General features: G+C 37.6%; 1 protein-coding gene across 1 annotated transcript in view; it reads left to right on the top strand.

Annotated features, from left to right (window-relative positions):
- helz (helicase with zinc finger) overlaps positions 1-26,682 on the top strand; it is a 52,764-nt gene that overhangs the window by 12,267 nt on the left and 13,815 nt on the right. Inside the window, exons 11-24 of the mRNA XM_085459829.1 lie at positions 361-516; positions 719-989; positions 2,461-2,587; positions 2,737-2,949; positions 4,152-4,282; positions 8,587-8,766; positions 11,216-11,317; positions 12,506-12,684; positions 16,482-16,600; positions 17,501-17,646; positions 19,645-19,792; positions 21,494-21,677; positions 22,795-23,023; positions 24,420-24,699. Of these exons, the coding sequence (XP_085315955.1) occupies positions 361-516; positions 719-989; positions 2,461-2,587; positions 2,737-2,949; positions 4,152-4,282; positions 8,587-8,766; positions 11,216-11,317; positions 12,506-12,684; positions 16,482-16,600; positions 17,501-17,646; positions 19,645-19,792; positions 21,494-21,677; positions 22,795-23,023; positions 24,420-24,699 (2,465 nt within the window). The remainder of the gene's footprint in view (positions 1-360; positions 517-718; positions 990-2,460; positions 2,588-2,736; positions 2,950-4,151; positions 4,283-8,586; positions 8,767-11,215; positions 11,318-12,505; positions 12,685-16,481; positions 16,601-17,500; positions 17,647-19,644; positions 19,793-21,493; positions 21,678-22,794; positions 23,024-24,419; positions 24,700-26,682) is intronic.

Here is a 26,682-nt window from a genome sequence, read left to right as displayed (position 1 = left end):
TCGGGTAAAATTGTGTGTATTGTGTGGGGGATATCTCTGACAGTGAAGATTCAAATATTCAAAAAGTCTGGTTGTTCTTGTTAGCGTGATCACTTTGCTGTGTTTGTGTACTCCTTGGATTCTCAGTCTGCCTCCTTAGGCAACTTTTACCATGCTGTTCTACTTATGTAGTTGTTGTGGGGGCTTTGACCTCCAAAAATATCTATATTTTAAAACATTGGTAGAGACTGTATATCAGTGGTGCATAATATGTATTCCTCGTGTTAAATGTATATATTAAATTTATGTGGTTAGCTCTTTCTTTTTACAGCACAGTGGAGTGCTAGTTCAAATGTACTTAAACGTTTCCTCTTCTCACAGTGGCAGCAGACAATGGCCTGGACCACTGTGTCTACAAGGTTGCAGTGGGTTTCAGCACAGAGATCTTTGGTACCTTCCGACAGACCATTGTTTTTGACTTTGGTTCAGAACCTGTGCTAATGCAGCGGATCATGGTGGATGCTGCCTCTATTGAAGGTATGCTTTAAAACGAGCATCAATGCATAGAAAAGTCTGTTGCCTCTTATTAGTGTGTATATCTGATAAAGTTTTACTTCAGATAGTTTTGTGTTTAAAGATGATACCTGGATAAAAATTTCCAGATTTTTTTTTTTTTTTTTAAGTCGCAAAAAAGTAGCAATTAATGCTTTGACCCATTTTGCTGTTCTTTGTTCTCTAGACTTGGAGCACCTGTTGGCAGCCAGACAGCAACTCTTGATGACTGCGAAACGCTGGGACTCATCCTGTAAAACCATTGTTGAATTCAGTCCCAATGAGACGATGGCTGAACTGGAGCGCAGCCTCCTTTCCCGCTATCAGATACCTCTATCAGCTGACCAGCTCTTCACCCAGTCAGTCCTTGACAAGACTCTGACCAAAGACAACTACCAGGCCCGACTGCACGATCTGCTCTACATAGAAGAGATTGCACAGTACAAAGAAGTTAGCAAGTGAGTACATACATATTGAAGGTTTCTTAATTCTGCTGTACAGTGCAAATAAAAAAACATTTATATGAAATTTGAACATAAAACTTTGATTGGAAAGTTTATTTTACACATGAATAAAATCAAATGCGACACAGTATCTAAAAGTACAGAACAGCAAGTTTTATACCATATTATGCACTAATGTTCCCATATATATTACACATGCACTGCCTAAATGTACAAAATATATTAAAAAGAAATGTATATACCAATATAGATTCTTTTTTCTAAATTCTGGGCACTATCAAGTCTTTTGCTATTAAATGGCAAACCACCACAAGGTGTCAGACTTAACCTTTACTATATGCTTGCTCTATGCATGTGTGAGAGGGAGGGTGTGTTTCTCACAGACAGCTTTACTAAAAGTGCTAGTGCCGTTTAATAACGGCTTTGAGGTAGCTGAAAAGAAACTGGTTTACCCTTTGTTTGCCAGCTGAAATAAGCACACTGCTGGTAAGTTGAAACGCAGTGTAAACCCTCATTCAGTGAAACAAGTACAGTAGACCATCCATAGCACACAGGACATAATAGCCATTTAAAACATTGAGTTTCAAGACTGTGTCGTTTGAATAGTGGGTGCCTTTCTGTTGTTATGGCTCATATTCAAAGGGGTTTTAATCTCCAGTATTTTCAAACTCCATATGAATAATCTCTTTGAAGTAATCTGGGTTTTTTTGCCAGGTTCACATGCTTGGGTCATTCAGTTTTATCTGGAGACATTTCTTCAGTTTTGAGAGAGGCACATTCCTTGTACCTGGGAGGCAAAAGACATCAGCTGATTATCTAGAAATAAAAATTGAGCAAATAGAACCAGTGCAGAGTTTTTGCCCTGTTTGATTATCCAGCAAAATAACTAATGTAAAATCATAAAAATAACCTTCTAAGACTCCGTTTGGTTGTGTAACATCACTGTTTTGCTAATACACTATGTGTCAATTATCTGTCACAAGTTCATCACATAATATTAGTTCTTGTTTCATCATGTCAGAGTCACTCATAAACAATCCAGAACTGAACTTTTTTTCTTTTCCTTTTTCTTTTTCCCAAAAGACCTTGAATTTCAATAAACATGTGCATGGATACATTTTGTGCCAATGTTTTTCGTTCAAGAACCTTCTTGAATGTTTTTTGGTGATGTATTTAGTTGGCCTTGTACTCTGATGTTTAGATGGTTTTAAACATCACATAATTATGTGAATATATTGCAAAATTGTATATTCATAAAACAAAACGGGTGAAACAAAACAGTTCCAGTTTTGTTTTCTCTAAATGTTAAATTCACCACAGCATTCATTATGACAATGATATATTTGATTAATATGTTTTTCAGTATAATGGCTTTTGTCATTTTGGGGGGTTTATTTTGTTTTTGCTTTTTAAATGGACTATTCAGGATAAAAGTGTGCAACCCATGTCTATGTTTGTCCCACAGGTTTAACATCAAGGTGAACCTGCAGCTCGTCACTAGCTTTATGCTGACTGGCATTTCTGTTGGAGCAAAGTATGCTCAGAATGGACAGCTTTTTGCACGTTTCAAACTCAACGAAACACTTTCTGAGGTAAGTTGTCTAACTCTAATTTCAGCTACCATACTGCTTTCCACCTTGTTTTTTTGCCGTTTCACTCAGAGTACTACTTAGTGGCACTATATACCAAGAACATCTGTAAGCTAGCTATCTTGAACAGTGATTTCTGTTTTGAACACCAGGACACACTGGCTGGGCGGCTAGTGATGACCAAGGTAAATTCAGTTCTGCTGCTACCTTTGGGCCGTGAAGCGATCAACAGCCAGCCGCCTCCTGGAGTTAAAGAGCGTGTTTATGAGGCTGTGATTGAGGAGAAGACTAAGGATTACATCTTCCTAAGGATCTGCAAGCACTGCTGTGAGGAACTCGGGCTGCAGCCTGACAGAGAACTACAGGTATGGTGAACCACACTTCATGTGCTTAGACATGTGGCATCACCTACATTAAATAAGGTTTGGTGAGGGCTGGTAAATGCTCTCTTATAAAGCATACTTTTTTCCCACATGCAGCCTGAGAACATCATTCTTGTCATGTGGATTTTCTAACCTTGAAAATTTGAATGAAAGGTTCACTGCTTAATTATAGTTTTCGCAAATGATTGCAGAGGTTTCAAGGAAAAATGTGTCTGTGTTGTGCATCCATGTCAACACTGATGGAATTGTTTTGGAAATTTATTTTTGCAATAATGCTATCTTCACCAGCCTCAGCTTGTTATTTTGCTTGTTCCCCCCAAGCCTGAATGTAGTCAGGGGAAACAAGACACTGTGTTAATGGTTATCAAAACAACTCCTCATTCTATCACTGTGGGAGCATAATCTTCTTTTCTTCTGCATATGCTTCTCCTGCCTTCTTATGTGCTACAATTCTATTACCCTGTCTCCTCTGTGGGTTCTTATTCCACACAGCCTTTGAGCTCTTGAATGTCTCTGACTTTCTGTACTCTTGTACTCATTGTTTATTTCATGCTTAAGCTTTCATGTTTTTTGGGGGGTTTTTTGGGGGGTTTTTTGGTTGTTGTTTTTTTTTTTGTAAATGGTTTTAGATGTTTTCATTTGGCTAATAAAAAGTGGATATATAGTGCAGCGCAAGCATGTCTTTTCAGACTGTTAATTAGACTTGCTCAGTCATAAGTGTTGCAGGTGGCTTTCTTCCAAGGTTTAGCAATTTTTGAGAGGATTAAGAGAATGGGATACAGCGAATTTTAGTTAAATCTTAGTTTTGAATGGACAAGAATATCCAGCTCCATAGCAACTGCACAGCTTGTGGGCTTGATTTGTTGGTTTAGATGGTCATTTTATCTGAGCACTTGTGTATATTAATATTTAAAATGTTCTCACAGATGCAGACTTTGCAATGTGATGCAATTCATTGCTTGCATAAAATAAATTATTTTAGTAAAAAAAAAAGTAAATTCACATCATGAAAGAGAATCATGAGCACAAGCTTTAAACCAAAAGATGCACACAAATACCTTAATGAATGAATGAATTGAATGGAATTATCTTTATTTTTGTTTTAAAATTTTGTATGATTTCTTGGCATGGATGGATATAGACAATTGTGTTGATAAACAAGCTCTCTGTGTTGTGTCTGCCAGGTGGAGCTCCAGTTCCAGCTGAACAGACTGCCACTCTGTGAGATGCATTATGCCCTGGATCGCATCAAAGATAATACTATCCTTTTCCCTGATGTTAGCCTTGTCCCTACTATCCCCTGGAGTCCCAACAGGTGTGTACTCCACCATGTACACAATGTCACACACATAAGAACACACTTGATGCATTCATTTTTATGATAATGCATTGATTGTTAGGGCACTAAAATTAAATCAGTGGGAACTCAGAGACACAAAAGTTACATATAAATAATAAATAATTGGGATCAAAGGAAATTTTACTTTGTACACATGGCATGCTGCTTTATGTTGCTTTTATACTGAGGATATGACTGGCAGATATTTGATATAGTAAAGGCTGCATCTACTTTTAAAAGTAGATGTTTAAACGTTTACGTTTAAAAGTGAGGGAAGATATTTGCATGCAGCTTTTGCTTTCAGATGCAACTAATCCTAAACACATTTATTATAACTCTTTTAATACGTCCACATCCTTAGTTTGACAGATACTCTCACAGAGGGGTCACCACACCAAATCAAAAGTTAAAGGAAGACTTCTCCTACTTTTAGCAATTTGGAAATGCTCACAGCTGCCTAAGCTTTAAATTTCTCTGGTGACAGGTGAGGGAAGTGAGACAGTAATCTTTATTGACAAGAGCAAAAGTCAAATATAATCCCTGTGGTTGTCATAGCTGCTGCTTTATCTGAGCTCCATAATAGGATTCGTGTGGATTTTTGTTTTAATTGGAATTTGGATAAACGTGGGTTTTTGATTAAAGAAGGAGCAAGAGGTGAATTTGGCTTTAGTTTAAAAGCACACTTTCTTTATGGTAGGTATTTGTGTTTTAAACATTTGCCTAAACTGTGGAATTACCGGGATTTTTGCATTGATTACTCAAACGTATGGCCTGACGTTTATGTGAGTCCCGTTATAGACAGTCACAATCTGGCTTAACTAATAACTAACAGTAATTTAGAATTTAGAAGTCTCTGTACTAATGAGTTCATTAAGCACTACTTGCAGCCAGGCATTTAAGTTAACGAGCTCATATTAGACGTTGATGTGTTGATGTGGCAGCTCTTTCCTTATTTAAGGAAGGCATCGTATGAATTTTGGTGAAGTCTACTATATTCAAAAAGATTTATTGGTGTGAGCCATGCCTTCAAGAAAAACAACTTTCAAAGAAACTTCACAGGATGCTATAGCATGATCAAACTGTTCAATCAAGATGAAACTATAACAGTTTATTTCTGAGTAGTTATTAAAAACATCTAATGGAGGTGCTAGAGAAGGTTCTGCAAGTCGGATAGTTTAAGGCTTCACTCAGTCAGTTACTTACAGGGATTACTTGGTGTATTCATTTTAGATTTTGATACATACAACTGTGTATTATCAGTTTAGACAAATTGGTTTTTTGGGGTTTTTTTTTTTTTTTTTAATTCATAGAAACTTAGACATTTTATGCATAATCTGTTCAGAAATTCATTCAAGTAAAGTGGTTCTGATTCTTATCTTTTAACTCAAAGTGTCAATAAACCCATAATAGTGTATTAGTGGTGCATTTTTTTGTTGTTGTTTTTTTGTTTGTTTGTTTGTTTTTTGTTTGTGCATCTTACCCTAACCTCTTGCTAACTTTAGTTAGTTTTGGTAAGAATTTATAGGACTAAATGCAGACTTTGGTGTGTAGTAAAGGTTGGGTGATATCTAAAATTTTTCCAACCGACATTCATCAGTCCAATAAATGATGATAGGCAATAAGTTTACGGATGTGAAGCAAAAAGAGCCGTCAGGAGCTAAAATTAAACCTTAGACTAAAACGTTAGGACAGGCTTTTCCCCGCAGCACGCCGTGTAATAAATACTCAAAGAAAACGCTACAACTTATGTCTAAAAATGTATAGTGTCATGCATCGGTTAAAACATTCGACTCCAGGTACATGACGCCCAGCTGGAAACACTTCACGCAAGTCGAGCTGCCCGAGATTCACAGAATTTACAGAAAATGTTAAATTTTTGTGATTTATATCGTTATCGGGACGATAGATGTCTTATATCGGGATATGAGATTTTGGTCATATCGCACAGCCCTAGGAAAGGGCCATCCTAGAACTAATCCCACAAAGTTGGAAGAATGAAATTATCCAAAATGTCTTTGTATTCTTGAAGCATAAGGACTTTCTTTTACTGGAACTATTGGGGTTAAGCCCAATTCCTGATAACAACTCCACACCATAAACCGCCCTACACCATATTTTACACTTGGCAAAGTGCGATCAGACAAGTACTGTTCTTCTGGCAACCGCCAAACCCAGACCCGTTTACTAGATTACCAGACGTTGAGTGTGATTCTTCACTCCAGAAAATGTCTTCACTTCTCTAGAGTCCAATGGCGCTGTGTTTTATAAAACCACATCAAAACTTTGCTTTGTGCTTGATTATTTTAGGGTCGCTGCTCATCAGCCATTCCATGAAGCTCTCTGCACAGTTGAGCTTAAGAACCAAATCAAAGAATTTCAGTGAAAGAGCCTTGACTTGGTCTTAAAATTTCTTTCCATTACAAATTGCTTACCTTTAATAAGTCAGATGTTTTGGTTTATAATAAATGGTCTGCTTTGACTGTCAGCGATTGGCATGTCCTAATTATTTATATCAAGGTAAGGTATGAAGGAAACAAAACAAAATGCTTGTATAGAAAGTCTTGTTGGGATTCAAGAGTTGAAGCTGTTTGTAACTTGTAGAATATTCCTTAATGTTATGCATCCCTTTTTGTTACGCACACACACTTGTGCAAATGCTGAGATTTCTCTCATTCCCCCAATTACAGCATCTCTCAGCTGGAGTTCAATCAATTGACTCTGGGGGATTCACAGCTTTTGACGATGCAGTCACCATAATGATGATAGTGATGCATGGAGACATGCACGCATGCTACATTTACAGTAATTCACAAGTATCAAATCAGATGTGAATCATTTTCTCCTACCTTTCTGTCTTGTTTAGCACACAAATTACAACTGCTTAGTTGTGAATATTTACTGGTCATCCTAAAAGTTATGTTTGTTGCACATTCATAGAAATGCATTCAGACACGTTCCGTACCATGTTTCCTCTGGAGAGCTAGTTTCATGCAGTTGTGAAACTTGCATGATATATGACTTAATTTGACCTGGCCATCAGACACATTGGCATGTCTTAGTTTGTCTAATGAGTCAACTTCATAACACAACACAAATTGATCAAAAAGAGAAATGTGCAGGGTGTTTAGTTTTTCCTTTTTAAACTTGTAACTGTCCTCCTGAGACCCAGCCTATTCATTATGTCGTCTGTAGTGGACAAAAACAGTTAAACTGAAAGATACTACTTTTTTTTTCTCCCTCCATTCTCAGTAGGATATGGGCAAACATTGGGTCACCTGCACATAACAACTAGATGAGGTTTTATGATATCCCATTCTTAATCCATAGATATTAGCATGGAATTTATCTCCATTTGCAGCAATAACTGCTTCTGAGTTGGCTCTCAAAATTTTGGAATTTGTCTGTGTGAATTATTGACCATTCATCCAGAAACCCCTTTGTGAAGTCAGACACTAATGCTTGACAAGAAGCCCAGGCTCACAATTTTGTTCCTAGTTTACCCTAACAGTGTTTGGTAGGGTTGAGTTCTGCACTTTTTGCACAAGTCAGTCAAGCTCCTTCACACCAGACTGGTCTAGCCGTGCCTTATGGACCTTAATTTGTGCACTAGGGCACAGTCATGATGAAACGTAAAAGACCCTTCAATAAAATGAATCATTATCAATTCCCTTCAATGGAACTGATGGGCCCAGGCCACCCCCCCCCCCCCAACAAAACATAACCACATAGAATTATCCCCTCTCTGCCAAACTTTATAGTTTGGTGAAGGTGATGTGGAGATAACAGTCCCAGACTGCTAGCTGAAGTTGCGATGGAGTGCTTTACACTTTTTGGTGCTTTGTATTGTTCTTGGTGATGTAAGACTTGAATGCAGCTGCTTGTCCATGAAAATATCATGAAGGTTCTGGTATCCAATTACAATACCACACTCAAAATTCATTGTGCTCTTTGGAATGACCCATACTTTCCCAAATGTTTGTAAAGGCAGGCCTGGTGTTTCATTTTTTGTTTTGACACAGCTGTAGCAGTGAGACTGAAAACATTTAAACCCACATTTCTTACCCCCTTTCTCATCTGCCTCTCATCTTCCATTCGATCTTTTTATATTATTTTTAGTGGGACATAGACAAAATAATTACATGGGCATACTGCCTTTTTATATTCAAAAGTAATCTTTGTTTATAGTGCAGTATTTTACTTGAATGCTTGAGTTTGAAATGTTTTATAATAACAGTTGATTTGGTCATCAAAAAATGCCTCCATCCTCTTTCCGCCCTCAGGCAGTGGGATGAGCAGTTGGATCCTCGTCTGAATGCCAAACAGAAAGAGGCCATCCTGGCCATCACCACACCCATCTCTATCCCTTTGCCCCCCATTCTTATCATTGGGCCCTATGGTACCGGCAAGACCTTCACCCTGGCACAGGCTGTAAAGCACATCCTCCGCCAAGACCACAGCAGGTTTGCGATCATTTTCTTTTCTTTTCTGTTTGTGGTTTGTGATCGTTTGATCTTCTTCTCTGTTTGTTTGCATGTTAATTTTTTAAGATATATTGAATTATTTTTAACAGATAGGATTCCGCCCACCCCAGATCCCTGATATACTCTCAGCTTCTTTTGTATTTGTGAATGAATGTTTATGAAGTTCTAAATGTAATGTTTACAATGATAGATGGAGCACTTTTTTTTGTTTCAAACTGTAGTTGTGAAGTGCCAAGTAGATAGTCGCTAGTTTTCAATAACATTTGACTTACATTAACTAAATGATTCATAACTAATAACATAAGGTATTACATTGGTTGCCATACCAGCAGTAACCGCCTGATGATTGAGTAGTAAACTGTAAAAAGCCCAAGTACTGCATTTTACATATAAAGTCAAGTTTTGTAATACTTAAAGCTAAGATAAGGAGGCTATAATTTGAATAACACAGCAGGACTGTATTTTTACTCCACTTTCACTGTGAAATTATAGAAATACTATCACATCTGTCAGTAAAATTAACCTAAGACGAATGGTGCATAATTAAAGGCACAGCTAAATGAATATACAAATGAATAAAATATCTTTTTTTGTATTCGGTACAGCAGAGCAATTTATAAAAGCAGGCACTGGTGTAATTTACAAAATTGCAAACTAAATGATGTTTTAACAATGAAATATGAGAACTTTTTTTCCCTACATCTTACGTTTAATCTTTGTTTTGTTTTTTTGTCATTGAGTAAGTTTCCTCTGCTTCATCACTGGTTAAAAGACAAACTTGATAAACATTAGTGAAATATTACAAATAAATGGTTTCAATCACCATCATATAAATATAGTCAGCAACCTTGATCTCACAAGCAATCGTTTTTGCAGATTACTGATACTCCCTGCTATGTATCATAAAGTGTCAATGGGGTATTTGTAGGGAAATTTGAAAGGGAAATGTGGATGTGAATCAAGTTAATATCACTTATAAATGCAGTAGGGGAGCTCAGTCAAAAGAAATGACAGATGTATCCTGGGGCTGGGCTGTGCAGTGGCCGCCGTTTTCGTTTCAGTGGCAGTCACTGCCTTGGGTTTGACCTTTTTAAAGTTGAGAAATCACAGTGCTATAAAGTGTCAAACTGTGGTGTGTGTCTGTGCGTGTGTTGGAGCCTGTGTTGTGCTGTGTAGTTGTCTATGGTTTGTATTGTCTAGGCCATATCACTTGAAGACAAACTCTGCTGGTCATTTGGACGAATTTGTGTCAATGTGTGGTTGATGCACATGGTTAGTCTGATTGCAACACATTTTCAGGGCCAGAATGGAAGTGCGTGCCAACTATATTGTGATCAATCAAGCTATGTCACTTCAGTGGCCCACACAGTGTTGTATAACAACAAAACAGTGTATGATTTTCTTCCATTGGCATTTTTCATCATTAGTAAGCTCCCTCCCTGTGTAGATACCCACAGGAAACTTTGCAATTTCCCGTGTTAGAAGCAAACCGATGTAGCACAAGCACATAAATGGTTCCCTGGTCTTTATAAAAAATGAATGTAATATCTCGGACAGTGTCCCCTAACAAAAGTTACCATTTTGGTTTTTAATAAGAAAGACCAGGATGTGTATGTGTAATGCAAGAGAGAAAACAGCCTTGGAAAATGTGTAGCAATATAATATTCATTCCTCAATTCACTCTGAATACATTTAATATTCTGTGGTTAAGATGAATTATAGATATTTTAAAAGCTATGACAAGGGGAGGTGAGCCCATGGATTAGTGCTTCTGGCTCACCATATTTTTAAAAACGTTAACAAGACCGTATATCGACCCTGGTCAGGTGTGCTCAAGATGTGAATTACCGTATTTAATATTGGAAGCTTTCTCTGTACATCTTTAGCTGTGATGCTGCATGAATGTTTAAAAGTGTAATTATGAACAGGAGTTGTTACTGCTGTCAGGGTGAACAGCTCTGGGTTTGCTGTCCCGGATACTAATATCAGTTTACTTTTTAAGGTTTCTACTGAAAATAGAATGGTATAGAGATGAAATAAATCCCTTTTCTTTATTCCTTATATTTCTGTATTTGTATAGCATTAGTGAATGCAGTTTAATCATGAAATATTATAGATAAGGTATAGATATACAAAAATAATGTTATACTATGTTTTTGGGAAAGCCAAGTGCTATTAATCAAAATGAACTGATAGGATTCACAACCACTGTTTTGTTATTTAAAAAAAAAAAAAACCCATGCAACTTCATTATAAACTTTTTATTAAAAAACTTGTGAAGTGAAACCATTTCTTAAGGTAGTTTATGTGCCACTGTACCCTGGTAATAATTTATTCTTGCTGCTGGTTTTGGAAGATATCGATACAGTGTTTCAGCAACTGCGTATGATGATTCATGCCTACAGTTGTTTGTCTTTTGTCTCTACAGGGTCCTGATCTGCACCCACTCCAACAGTGCGGCTGACCTTTACATTAAGGACTACCTTCATCCTTATTTTGAAGCAGGCAATCAGCATGCCAGACCTCTCAGGTAAAGAAACACGCCTACGGAACAAGAGATGGCTGAGGGGCAAAACAAGCTTCTCGTTTTGTTTTGTAGCATGTAGTATGTACAGTAGATAAAACGTGCTGTAGTGCCCCGTGGGGAGCATTATATATTGGATTTTAAAGTGTTTAAGTCTCTTTGCAATTTTATGTTGTAAAATAATACCACATAAGCTAGTGTTTGTAGATGCTGAGAAAAACCTGTCAGGTACAGGTGTTCATCTTCTTGGTAAATAAATAAAAACAGTTTTAGTAATGTATTACACATCTCTGTAGTTTACATACTTTGGGTTGGGTGTTTTTTACAGAAGTGATAAGTGTTTCTAAAATGACTGGTATTTCTACCTTTTGCCCTATATGTCAGCAAAGACCATTCTAGCTGGATAGCATCAATATCAAAAACTCAACTAGACATTAACTAGATGAATGTTATTGGGCACATAGTCAGAGTTATACATCCATGTACGTGGGTTGTTTTGTTTTTTTCTGCCCTGCAGTGGTAACAAGCAGACGTTTGTTGACTTTAGGGATTTGACCTCATGAACATTCCGGCTTTTCGAACTACTCCTTAAGACAGCAGATATACACTCAAAGATACTGACAGCTTCCTTATACTGCATCATTGACTTCTAATCACATTTCAGCAGTGCCAGAAGTCACCAAAGACATGGAATCAGTGTGTTCCTTGACCAGGCTGGGGTTAGGCTGTGTGTTTGTGTTTTCACACACAAGCCTGGAGACCATATGGGCAATCAAATGACTTGTTTCACATGAGCAGTCGGTCTGATTTCTAGAGCTTCCAGTGTAATTCCTCCATAAGCATTGGAGCCTCCTCCTCTTGGGTCCACTTGTCTGCTTTGAGTGAACTCAGTCAATACAGAAGTTATTTGAATATTTAGGGGCAGAGTTGAAAGTGCACCACTGCAGAAAGTATGTCCAAAGGGTCTGCTCTTGGCAGCCTTCTGTGTGGATAAGATTGCGCTCAGTCTGAGGTGCACATCAGATATCATGTGCAGTCATGCATTTTTACAAGCATTTCCAGTCTATCTGCTTTTAAGTGAGACAAAACATATAAAATTAAATGAAAATTAACAGTTTCATTCACACTGAGACTTGAGTATTTGCTTTTTGTGATTGTAACTCTTGATCTTTCTGCTTTCTTTGCTCACTCCAGGGTATACTTCAGGAACCGCTGGGTGAAGACGGTCCACCCAGTGGTCCAGCAGTACTGTCTCATCTCCAGCACACACATCACTTTCCAGATGCCCACAAGGGAGGACATCCTCAGGCACCGCGTGGTGGTGGTCACCCTCAGCACCTCCCAGTACCTCTGCCAGCTTGACTTGGAGCCTGGTAAGTCGTATGAAAACAAACAAACAAAAAAAACCATTAAGTCACGCTGACCTATTGGTTGAGGCAGCCATTGTTCTCAGCAGCTTTTATTTGGTATACCAGTATTTGCACTTGGATTAAACTTGCCAGCCAGAGTAGCTGACACATTATATATCAGACATACATGCTGAATGAATGCTGAAGTGTGGTTTGTGTGTGAGATGGGGCTTAATTTAACTCAGGATTGTTCTTGTTTTTTGCATTGCTGATTAAATAATTGAGGCTGAGTGTTAGATTTGTATCGGGAGAACGGACGAGAGCAACTGGGGCCAAGCGAAGGAACGGCGTTTGTCCGGTTCTCTCCCGTGCACGAGTACCATGAAGAAGTTTGCCTACTTGCGTCTTGCTTGCAGTGTAATTATATTGTCTTAACGTTCCAGCGGATGGGTTCAAGATACAAACCCATCATTGAGAAACGGTAAAAAACGACAACAACAAAAAATTGCTCGAATTCCCAGAATGGTTAAATCATAATTTCAGCAATTTAATAAATGAGTTTTCTAGTATGTTCTAAAATGTCTTGCAGCACGTGAGCATGCGTGTGCACACTTTTTTAAAGGCTTGTAAATGTATGCAAACAGAACACAGTCACTCTCATTTCCTGTTCTTTGGTCATCCCCACTGACTCTGACAACCATTGCTGGTAGGGGCCCACCATTTATAGAGGGTTGGAACTCATTTAAGTTATGTAAAAGACATGGAAAACAAACCAATTTGTCAGTGCAGGCTAATAACCGACACTAATGTGTCAGCGGAGGGGGCTTTGTCGGTTGCTTGGAAACACCATCTGCCTGTTTCTAATGTACTTTACATCATTAGCCCTCCTCCCCACGTTTCATCTGTCCTGTTCTCCTGTTGGTTGATGGTGATGAAAATCTCCAGGAAACGAGACACTTGGGAGCCAGCAAGTCTTCTAAGTAGCGATAACAAATCTCGCACCCAAAACACAGGTCCCCCGAAAGATGATGTTTAGGCTTTTATGTTTGGCTTGATGACTTTGCTTTTTTTTTCATGGTCTAGGTATGGGATTTGGCATGTAGACATTGTGCATGTATTGTTTAGCATGCCTTTATATATCTTAACAAATTTTTGTTATTATGATATGCAAAAATCCCATTCCCAGCAAAAACAGACATTCTTTGCTTCTACTAATTTGTGCAGCCCTCACAGCATGTTTTTGCCTGGATGCATTACTTTTCTCTACTGTGCAAAGTTCTATATACAGTTAGGCCCATAACTAACTGAAGTTGGATTTGTATTTCTTTTTCTTGCAACTTTCCTTCTGTGATTTAAAATCCACCACCCAAGTGGATTGTAAATCAAACCACTGATGTGCTTGAAGGGCAGACATTCAACAAAAGTATTGCATTAACCATTCAGCAATTACAACTATTATTTATACACATTCCTCAAGTTTCAGATGCAAAGAAACGATGGACAATCTAGCATAATTTTAAATATAGGGGGTATTTTAGTAATTGGTGGCAAAAGCCTTTGCAGTCAATGACTGACTGAAGTTCATGGATGTCAGGAAATGCTGTTTCCCCTTCCTTGAGATCACACTATGCCACAACACATTCAAGTAGATGATCAGAAACTGTCCTTCTGATGGGGGAGTTCCACACAGCTTTCAGAGCTTCGTTACAAAGCTTGTGTTGTAGGTTTAGTTACGCACTCCAAGACCCTTTCACACTTGCACACTTTTCAAATCACTTTTACAGTGTGAAAAGAGCCAAAAAAAAAAAAAAGACTAAAAGGGAGAATGTGCGAGACTGGGCGTGTGAGTAGAAGAAATTGTCATTTATTATTGAAGAGTAATCTCTCTACCAAATAATTTCTGCAGTTCTGTGCCTCTGATCTCTTTCACCTCTCCTTATTACCCTACTCTCCTTCTTTCCCTTACTACGGTTTTGTGCAAATTCAAAAACTTCAATTATTAGCCCAGAGACTGATGGCTGCAACAAATGAATTTGTGAATAATTTCTCTGAGGCATTTCCAAAGTGCAGTGGTAAGCACCATATAAATTCATTTGTGCTTCTGACCATCTGATGCTCATAAAGACTATCTTTTCTTCCCTCTCACACCGCAACTAATCTCTACTCATCTGCCTGAGAAAATGTTCTCATTTTTGAGTATTATAAGTCAATTGACATGCACATAACTTTATATTTGTTATTCTAACATGTTTGCTCTTTGCATAGCAAAATATTGAGTGTATAATAAGGAAATTATTCATCTTAAGGCCTTTTCGTCCCTTTTTTGGTTTTATAACGGGACAAACAGCCAATGTTTTTTGTCTTATACATGCTTTTAATTTCACATGTTATGGTAATCAGCACTCCATGATAATTAAATTTCCCTCCACTGCTTAATAAACTCTAAGTGCATGTACAGATGATGTTGTAGGACTCGCACGGTCAGTTTATAGCAAATAAGAGGAAAATTTCGAGGAAAAATGAAAATTTAGCAACACTTTCTAAAGTTGTTTTCACTAACATTTTGCTCTCTGCATAGTGAAACACTGAAACTTTGCTATCATGCATCCAAATTCATATTTTAAATTAATTATTGAAAAGCCAAGCCAGAGACTATTTATGTGTATTGTTTAACGCACAGTTACATGTAGTTATTTAGAATATTTGTAACCTCTGCAACAAGCATTTTTCCCTTTATTAACTGAAAATAAGGGAAACATTACAAGATATAGACTTTATAATTCTGATGGGACATTTCTCAGTTATACTTTGTATAAACCTACTTATTCACATTCTGTGTGCAGTGCATGGACTGTTGTATCAAAATGTTTACCATTTTATCAGGATCACTGCAGGGAACAGTGCCAGCCTATGCTTCAGTGAAGTGCATACAGCGTTAAAGGCGATAACACTGGTTTCAGGCTTTGTAGTTGGGGGGGGGAAAAAGCCTGCAAAAAATATTTTGCAGGCTTTTTGCATTTTCAAAGGCTGATACTAAGGATTGAATGTTGCTTCAAATTAAACTGCTCCACCTCTTTTCTTGCCAGGCCCTTTTTCTTTGTTGTTGTTTGTTTACTTTTTTGTCAGTTTTTTTTTATTTCCCACTGTCAAATTTCATATCTACATGTCCTTTTCTGTGGAAATAGTGTAGCTTTAGAGGATGTTTGCTGGTTGTTTTTCAGCCTCTCTTCCTTGCTCCTTGTTCTAGCACTCATTTGCCATGCTGTTTTATCCCTCTCCCCTCATTCTGCCGACCTCTGTTAGAGCTTTTTAAGGCAGGGTTAGACTAAAAGTTCAGTCATTTGTATGTGCACGGAACCCTGCCTTTAAGTTGTAAGACTGGTTAAAACAATGGGAGAAAAAAAATATAAAGGACACCAATGAAGAGTGTGTGAGAGAGATTTAAAAAACAAACAAACAAAAAAACTGTTTGGTCGTAGAGCATGAATGTTTGTTGTTTCTGTGTGACAAATTTGTAAGATTTTATTGATGTAAGATTTTTTTAAATTAATGAGTAATGGAGTCAACATTACAAACAACAGAAAACCAAAGATAAACATTTTATTTAAGATCAACATTAGCCTAGAACTGTTGACAGTGTTGACTTGATGTGTGTCCACTTTTCCACTCAACGAGAAAGGTCAATGCTGCAAGTTCTTCACCTTTATGCTCTTATTAGAAAAGTATATCGTAATAAGTGGGAATAAAGAGCAATTTTGAAGCAGTGAAATTGTAATATATGTACAGGTGAATAGATATTTGTGTCTTGTCTGTTTTGATAGGTTTGTTCACTCATATCCTATTGGATGAAGCGGCCCAGGCCATGGAGTGTGAAACCATCATGCCTTTTGCTCTAGCTAGCAAGACAACCCGCATCGTGCTGGCCGGAGACCACATGCAGGTAAACAAAGACAGTAAGAATTCAACTTTGAGCTTGTAGAAGCCTCAAAAGTGGCCCTTTTTAAAGACTAACTGTATCTATACTGCTTTGTGAATTGCTATATAATAACAACAACTACATTATAGTGTCTTGGGGTCTCAAATGCTTGAAGAGGTTTTTCTTTAGCCCAAAGTCAAAACACTTAAGGAGATGGAACAAACTACAGATGGTAGCTGGGACATCAAGGAATAGTAATACCATTTTGCACTTTGCTTATTATTAGGTTCTTATCTGACCTACTTCAGAAAACAAAGGAACAGGCAGCAGCTACTGTGGCTCTGTGGTTTTAGAGACCACTTCAACCACAAAAAACAAAATATAAACTCATGTCAGTCAAGCTTTCTAAGCCAACACAAGGAATTAAAACCTAATTTCCTCGTCTGCTGGTTTTAAGACGGTGCACAGGATTACCGGTAGTGAAGTGGATGAAGATGCAGCATGAGTTGTGCTTAAATTACTTGATCTCTCTATTTCTTGGAGGAAAGGAAAAACAGTATTAAGACGCAGTGTCCACCAATGCATCCATATGTTTCTTTCCCAGTCACACTCAGCTTTCTTCTGTCGACTTTCCTGTCCTGTATAGATCACTACAGAAAGTTATCATCATCATTAATTTACATTACAATCAAACACTGTATACAATTTCACTGACTGTCAGCAGTAAAATGTCACTTGCCAATAACAAAAGATTTATTTAGATATTTGGTCAACACGGAAAAGCTTTGATGGACTTCATTAAAGAGGAAAAATAATGAAGGGGAAGTGTGAAATATCTTGGGTGTAATTTTATAACTACCATAGCTTTCCTTCACTACTACTACATCTTTTTTTTTCCTTTTTGTCCTCTCCTTCAATTTCCAGCTCAGTCCATTTGTGTACAGCGAGTTTGCACGGGAGCGCAACCTGCACGTGTCCCTGCTGGATCGACTGTATGAGCACTACCCCCCTGAATTCCCCTGTCGTATTCTCCTTTGTGAGAACTACCGCTCCCATGAAGCTATCATCAAGTAAGTGCCTGCTTTCCCTTGCTACCTTGTCTTGAGTACTGTCTGAAGAGGCTGAGAGGGATGGGGTCTTAAGCTTTACTGAGTGAATATATGTCAGACAAAAGCTGACTTGTGCTGCAATTTCTCAGTTAAACTGACCTGGTGATTTTTGCTAATTACTGAGACATTAAGGCTTTGGCCAGTCGAAAAGTTTGTTCCTCAATCCAAAGGGACCATGTTAGACAGCAGGTGGATAACTAGACAGTTAACTGTGTTGCTGCTCAGGGAACCAACTCACCTGCTAGCTGGCTCAGTGTTAAGCTCTCCACAGCCATGCTGGTGATCTGTCTCCATTGCTGTGTCCTCCTGCTGTGGCTCCATCTTGCAGTAAAAAGGATTTGTCCTTTGCAACTTTAATTACTCTTGGCTGCCATCAAAATGGAAAAATAACTCATTTCTGGAACTCCATAACCAAAATTCTTGCAGTCTTTTCTTGCTGTTGTGTTACTGTAACACCTTAAAAATGAACTGCTACCCCCCATCTCAACACAGGTACACAGTTATTTATTTATTATTGGCTTGCTGCCTGACATCATTACAGAAAAATAAACCTGCTCTGCTACCATTTGCTACCATTGGTAAGTCTGCTGCTTAGTGTTGTATGTTGCCAGAATAGTGCCTCATTCATCTTATTAAGCATAATACAGCATGATATCCATGATATTATAGTTTGAAGGAAAAAAGGAATAACTGTCTAAGCCATGCCCTTTGGCTGTGTCTATACACAGTCACATCACTCCACAGGTGCACAGTGGGGTAGCGTCATTTATCTGAAAGCGATTCAGTAGAAAGAATTCTAGGACCAACTTGTGCCCACATATGTGTATCTGGGTTTCAGACCACTTAGCTCTTTACTTCTTCTTGTTGTACTTGTTTATTATCCCAAAATAGTTTAACTTAAGATTTATGTTAGCTGATCTACTGGTCAGTTTCTGCTCTACAACACAGTCATAACTACTGACAGAGACTGCACCTGCACTTTTTGAGACTCAATTTTGGGCAGCATAGTTACACGTTCCCATGTTCTGGGCCTGGTCCATTTTACCACCCTTTTTCAGTTACAGATCTTTGGTCTAGCAGTCTTCATCCATTATGGCTTTCCTTCACTGTTCAAATTGGACCTCATAAACAGCTACATGTGTAGATGATCACATTTACATAAATTTAATCTTGGTTTAACCATGGTTTGCCTGCCAGTGATCCTTCTTTGATCATAGAGAGCTTGGGTTTCCACTGCAGTGGCATCTTTCTATTGGGCTTAACTCTGTTGCTGCTATAAAATCACAAACAGCCTCATGCCAACTTCATGCTCCCTGGATCACTTTAGAAATCAATACTAGTGGCAGACAATTAGAGAGCAAGTACAAAGTTGTCTTCATTGTACATCTTTGAAGCTTAAAGGATCACCTCTCATCAAAATGTTTGTTTAATTTTTATAATAATAATAATAATAATGGATACTTTATTGATCCCCATGGGGAAATTACTTGTTTTTCTCTGCATTTGACCCATTCACTCAGTGAAGCAGTGGGCAGCCCACTAAGCAGGCGCCCGGGGAGCAGTGTGTAGGGACGGTACCTTGCTCAGGGGTACCTCAGGGTACTTAGACTTTAAGTTGTCACTAGTACTGGTAGTATACACATTGTACCCATGAACATGCATACTCTGTACATAAGGCAAGTTTGTATTGTCATTGGGCACAGTAGAGTTTCAATACTGCTCCATTTTGATCCAAACACGTTTTGACGATCATGACAAAAGTGAACAAATACCCATCCTTATAGTAAAGCTTAATTTCAAGGAATGCATGAATCATATATGCGGGACATGTGGTTCACGTTAATATCAGTTTTTGTGAACATATATTTGAAAAATTAAAAACAATTACCAAGATCAAGCAATTGTCCTCCAAATTCATGTCACTCTTTTATTTTTCCTTTTCTTCTTCCCTTCGTAAAGCTACACTTCAGAATTGTTCTATGATGGGAAGCTAATGGCAAGTGGGAAGCAGCCCTCCCATAAGGACTTCTACCCTCTGACCTTCTTCACAGCAAGAGGAGAAGATGTCCAGGAGAAGAATAGCACTGCCTACTACAACAATGCTGAGGTATGGCCGGGGCACTTGTACATCTAAAGCCTTCAAGAAATATTTTTGGTCTTATTAACATCTTATGGAAATAATGTGGTTCAGTTTAAATAATTCAAGGTGTTAAATAAGTGGCATAATGACCCCCTCTGGACTGGTACTAAATGCAACCCAAAGCATATTTAAACCAGTTTCCTGTGTTTTATGTGTATAATTATACTCGCTGTGTATTGGCCTCTATGCACTTCTAAAACATATAAACTGCTACTCACTATGGCCCCTGAACTCCACCTATTTAAACTCAGAGTGCCGTAACTGAGCTTTGTGCAAAAGCATGTTTACAAAAAAGGATGCTTTGTAAAAACTCTAAGATTCAGAGATAAAAAAAAATTAGTTAAAATAAAAGATCAAGAAATGGTTTCTTACCAGTATAGTTGCCAACTTCACACATTAGCTGGTTAGAGTAATATAATACAATACAAAAATAACTAAAAGTCGAGTAATCTTTGGCAGTAAAAAATGCACTTTAGCCTAGTGTCTGATTTTTACAGAGACATAATTATGCATGATTGTTAGATGTGGACCTATACACTCAACATTCTGTATTTGAATTACATAGAAATTAAAGTTGTTACCAGTCTTTGCCTTGGCAAATCATTGCAATTTGTCACGCACATTGCCTTTTATTCCTGAGATGAAACCCATAAACTCAAATGTGATACCAACTTAGACCTACATTAAAACACATGAAGCATAAATTACTGAGTCCGAATTTTGGATGGGTTCTTATTTAGGTTTTCAGTGGACCCTAAGCCTTTATTGTCATGCTCCAAGCAATTAAAGCAATGATCGTTCTTGTTCTCAATGCCACATTAATTACCTTCTGTTTGTTTGATATAGTACCCATGGTGAAATAGTATACATTGAGTAAAACACGCTCATACATCTTATGTCTGTTGTGCAAGAGTCTGTTCAAAGCCTCTACCCTTAGGGCTAAGCTCAGTGAAAATTGAAAAAGCAACCACTTCAACTTTAATAACAGAATTCTTAATTCTAAAATTGTAACTTGAAAATTATTTCCATCAAAGTTTGCCAGTTGTAGGAATTTTTAAACTTAAAGATGTGGCAATATCTATCCAATAGTTTATTTTTTTTAAACAACATTTTTAAATACACATTTCATGGGGTCTTCAAAATGCTGCAGACACAGCAAACTGTCACAGTTATGGTTTTATCGTGAATGTTTGGTTTATTTTCTGTTGCTTTGGAGTCTCATTTCCTTAAAATTTAAGTTTGGATTGTATATAACTGAATCACAGTTTTACCAAGAAGGCACACCTCAGCCATGGTAGTTGGGCTAACTTAAAAAAGGAGATTTTTAAGCATTTCATTAGGCATGAGTCCAGATCGGTATTGTCAGGTAGCATCACCTTAGAGTGGTTGTAGAAAAGATCAGTCGTGAAGGTGTTGGAGAATATAGCTCAGTCCAGTTATTTAACATTTTACTTTTTATTATTTATTTATTTGTCAGGACTGATGCTTCATGTTAAAATTGTATTTTTAAATGAATATTAATTGTTTTGCAAGCCTGTGTTTAGTTTTTACAGTTACAGCTATGTTATAACACTTATGTATGTTTATTTTGTAAGTGGGATACATTTTTATTTAAAAAGTTGTTTAAAGAAGACCCTAAATCCAAATGTCTTGATTGTCTCTCCAAAGGTATTTGAGATCGTGGAACGGGTGGAGGAGTTGCGCAAAAAGTGGCCAGTGGCCTGGGGGAAGCTGGATGAAGGCAGCATTGGGGTGGTGTCACCATATGCTGACCAGGTGTTCCGCATTCGTGCTGAGCTACGGAAGAAGAGAATGCCTGAGGTCAGCGTGGAAAGAGTGCTCAATGTCCAAGGTGAGGAACAAATATTTACTAGCACATCCTGTGCTTTGTGTGTCATGTGTTAAGGTGATACATCTCTATGAGTAAAAAGAAAATATCTTAAATTAATGAGCTGATATTTTACGATGGCTTTGGTAGTATTCTATGTTAGCAAGTGTTAAAACATCATCGTAATTAAAGATATCTATGGTAAGGCATTCGAAAAGACAAACAATATAAACAAGTTCAGAGCATAAATCCCTAAGCAGAAATGCTTGATTCTGTGAAGGTTGTCTCCTATTTTTCTCTTTGAAATGTTGCTTAAAATGAAGGAGACAAACTAAACAAATGCCTTCAATCTTGGGTGTAGCTCGAATGTATTCATATTGTGTCTCACATTATGAAATCAAGAAGATTTCATAATATGATTTGTACAATAAGTCTTTTTTTTCCCCAAGTCTCTTTTCTGTGTCGGTCTCACGCAGCTTTCATTTGTATCACATTCAGCTGCTTTCCACAGGTCATTAGCTCCCTCATTAATCATACATGAAACACATGGACACGGAAAAAAACTCGAGTTAGTGGTTAGTAGTTGAATTTAACAGATTTACGTAATGTTTTTCAATAGTTTCTTTCAACAGGCAATACAGGTATACTTATTAATAAACATTTATAAACACGGCAATTACCATTCATTCAGGTTCCAGTAATATAATAAATGTCACATAAGCTACTGGTGAAATTTATTCGGCCACAACTTTAGTTGATTGTTGATAGTTGGTTGTCTTCGGCAAGGTCTTGTAAGCTATGAAGTTTTGCCTTTTTTCTCCTTTTCTGTGTTTTGTTGGGGTTTTTTGTTTTGTTTTTTGATAGTGAAAGAGAAAAGTTAAATTGAAATGGAGAATAGCAAGTTCCTAAAATCTTCTTCTAATAATTATTTTGATTTCAAATGGGTTACTTTTTTTGTTTGTAATATTTTCTGTTGTCATACTGTTATGTCTTGCTAACATATCTTTTTAAATAAATCTTTTTAGAATTTTCCAAAGATCTCTGTTCTTAAGATTTCTGAGTTTAGCATTTTTTTTTTTTTTTTTTTTTTTTTTTTTTTTAAGAGGGCTTAAAAATGTTTTATTTAAAAAAATATTTGCAGGCAAACAGTTCCGGGTGCTGTTCCTTAGTACGGTGCGTACACGGCATACCTGCAAGCACAAGCAAACGGCCATCAAGCGCAAAGAGCAGCTGGTTGAGGACTCAACAGAGGACCTTGACTATGGTTTCCTGTCCAACTACAAGCTGTTGAATACAGCCATCACCAGAGCCCAGTCCTTGGTTGCAGTTGTGGGAGATCCCATCGCGCTATGTTCTGTTGGGCGTTGCAGGTAAATATAGCCTAATTAATATTTTCATATTGTTGGTTACTAATAATTTTGTCTCTATACACCAGCACAGTGCATTTTAAATCAGACTGCCAAGGTTTGATTGAAATGCAAAGTTTCAGGTTTAATTAAAACTACTATATTAATGGTTTAGGAGTTGATCATTTGGTAGATAGTTTGATAGTCAGATAAATTAAGTGCATAAAAGTTGTTAAGTGTCGAGTTTGTTCACGTTTGAATATCTGCTTATTTTTCACCACAGAGAGAGCAATGGCGTACTCTGATAAACCATAATTGGGTCACTACTAGCTGCCAGATCCTCTCTGTACTATTTGAATCTTTTTAACCCACCTCCGCAGCTGTCTCCATAGCAGCTGTAGTTTGTCTTTGCTTATGTTTTGTTTATGCTATTATGCAAACAAAATGTCTAAGTCAGTGTAGTAGCCAGCCAAGCTGTTATTCAATATTTATATATTTTTATTAACTGAACAGGTTAAATGATTGCCTCTACCTGCAAGGTGTTGTAGTTTTAAAAATATTTTCTGATTGCCACTCAGTTCACAAACGGCAACAAAAACTCTGCACTTCTTTCTTCCTAATGAGAGCTGAAAAAATACAGTCTGCACAGTTGGCAGAATAAGTACCATTTTCCTTTTCTATTTTTTCTTTTAAAGGGTTACTTACTCATCATTTAATCAGATTAGGACACAATCGATAGCCTGCCCAACATTTCCCTCATAGCAGTTCCCATTTTATCCTAATGTTGACACCTACTTGACTGCTAATGATACAGCTACTCCTACAGCACAAAAGTTTGTTTTTGAAATGTAAATGTCTTATATCGCCACATTCTTTTGACTGCACATTTCAGGACAGAAGAGAACTAAAGTCAGATGACAAATTAAAGGAGAAAACGGCTCAAAATGCTTTTAGTAGGTTTTTAGGGGGTTTACAATGACTCTTAACATTAAGTGAGAAGTTGCCTCAAGCTGTGCCAGCAAAATGCCAACGACAGTATAACAGCGCCACCAGGTTCCTCACAGTTCAAGGGTTTAGGGTTTTTCTATTAGTTTGTTAGCCATCTTTTATAGACAGCTGTTGTTTGTTTTAATCATACCAATGGAAAGCATTGTGTTCTAAATAAAGTACACAATGCTTTAGAAAGATTTTTCCTTTTCCTCGTTTTCCTTCTTCCCTCTAGTTTTTCTGCACTGTGCACATGCCTCTTTGCTATAAATAGTTGTGATATTTTATGTTTATCCCCCAAGTCATTTGTAACACTGGCAGGCAAAAAAATTCAAATGATAATCCATTAAACACTCAATTCAAATAAGAAACAATACCAGAGACTAGAAGAAAATCTTCAACATTTTTTGTTTTTGTTTTTGCCCACTTCCAGAAAATTCTGGGAGCACTTTATTTCCATTTGCCATGAAAACTCGAGCCTACATGGCATCACCTTCGAGCAGATTAAGGCTCAGCTGGAGGCCCTGGAGCTCAAAAAGACCTATGTCCTCAACCCATTGGCTCCAGAGTTCATCCCTCGTGCCCTTAGGCCCATGCAAGGACACCATTCGTCTTCACAGGCCCTCCATCCCCACCATCATCCACATTCTCAGCATGCACAGCCAGCCTCCAACAAGCAGGGCCCCCAGCAGCAGCAACAGTCACCTCCTAAGGTAAGGTGTTTTTCAGTGTGGAGGGCAAAATGGAAAGAAAAAATACTGCATTTCTATTTTTTTCATAAGTAGTTTGAATAATAATGATAATGCTGATGGTTGTTATAAACAGAGCTGAAATGGTAACACTTTAGGAAAATGCAGACACCTATCAAATTTCACCAATGTGTCATGTCAATTAAATAAGTTCATAATTTAGTTACTTTATCAATAAAGAAATAGTCAGAATTCACATTAACTAAACCTGTGGTAGTCTGTGAAGTTTCCTGAAGATGTTTCTGCTGTCATCCTCTCATTGGATGAGAGGTGAGATATAAAACTTTTGTGCTGCAGCTGCTGATTGTCATAGTAACACAACCCGCTTCCCTGCTTGGAAGTGATTTTGAACTCAACCATTGGAAACACAGTGACCATTTGACATGGTAAACAGAGCAAAGTCTAAGAGGACTGAATTTGAGCTGAGAAGCATAATTTGTTTGTTTGGGTTTTTTTGTTTGTTTTTTTTCCTTGCTTGTGGAAAATTGACATCCATCACTGTCTGCATATTGCTGTGTATTCCCATTGTCATATTTATGGCTCTCTACCTTTAACATAAGTAGGCTTCAAGATGATTTAAAAAAAAAAAATGCAATAAAGACAGTTAAATATGTCTGTGAAGGTTCTCAGTCATCCAGGTCATCGTAGTCATTGACTACGATGACCTGGATGACTGAGAACCTTCACAGACATATTGCCATACATTTTGGGAGGAACACCCTTCAACTGGTGCGGGAGTATGAAAGGGAATCAAGGAAACTAGCGGGTTATAGGAACCATCTCCGTTTCAACCTAAGATGTAGACAAAGCAGAGTTGTTACAGAGCAGACTTGATTCTACAGAGAGCACAAAATCACCTTTTAAGTGAAAGGATAAGACAGGTCCATTTCACCATAGATGCCCTCCAGATCAAGATCAGCCAGACCCTGCAGGAACTGGAAATCCTTCTACCCTCTCCAATCTTAGAAGAGGTTTACAAGTTTGTGGACAAGGCTCAGCGGGCCCAACACTCTAAAGGAAAAGAAAGACAACGCAGGAAATTTCACACCTTGCTTTCAAAAATACACACTCCTCATCCCGAACCTACACAACCCAGAGAAGAAAACACACCTGATGCCAGTCAGGAGAAATGGGTTAAGAACTTTTCAGACAGGATTCTCACTGAACCTGAAAAGAGAGTATTAGCCAAAGGACTCAGTTTTGCCATTTCTCCACAACAGTTGCCCATAGTGGACCTCATCACAGCCACAGAATCTGCCATACGGATTAATAAATTATCACAGACAGAAGCAGAGCAAATCAGGATGAAAGTCTCAGCCACGCTCTCCAGTGCCAAAGTCCCTCCATCCAACCTCACAATACAGGAAAAGAAGGCCGTCGCTTCCCTGAGCAAAGACCACAACATCACTGTTTTACCAGCTGATAAGGGAAGATGCACCGTGGTCCTAAACACTACAGATTACCATACAAAGATCACTACTCTCCTCAGTGACAACAATACCTACGAAGCCCTAAAGCGAGACCCCACAAGCAGCTACCCTTTGACAAAGACAGTTAAACACTCATACAAAATTAAATACAAAATTACAAAAAAAAAAATTGGCTCAGTTGGATTTTTCTTCCACTGACTATTTTTTAACCTAATATGCATGCAGAAATAATTATTATTTTGTCACATTTATTTATTTATTTATATTTTTTATATTATGTTATTTGTTGTCATATTAATAATACACTGTATAGTGATATTTGAAAGCTAATTGTTTATACTATATATGTGTTATTGTTTGTCTCAGAGGGCCTAGGGTGTTGACAGGTTTTTAGGACCCATTTGCGTAAGAAGAATCTTAAATGGTGTAGAATTTTTTTTTTTTAAATGCTAATCCAATATTCATGTTAGGTAAGAACACACTGGTTTATCAAAATAGAAAGCAAATTATCAGAAAT

This window comes from Copadichromis virginalis, linkage group LG6 (genome assembly GCF_057382275.1).
Source record: "Copadichromis virginalis isolate Kocher_CV1m ecotype Utaka linkage group LG6, C_Virginalis_male_GT1.1, whole genome shotgun sequence".
Taxonomy (NCBI): Eukaryota; Metazoa; Chordata; class Actinopteri; order Cichliformes; family Cichlidae; genus Copadichromis; species Copadichromis virginalis.
Note: the sequence above shows the minus strand (reverse complement) of the source record. Positions and strands in the feature narration are given on the sequence as shown.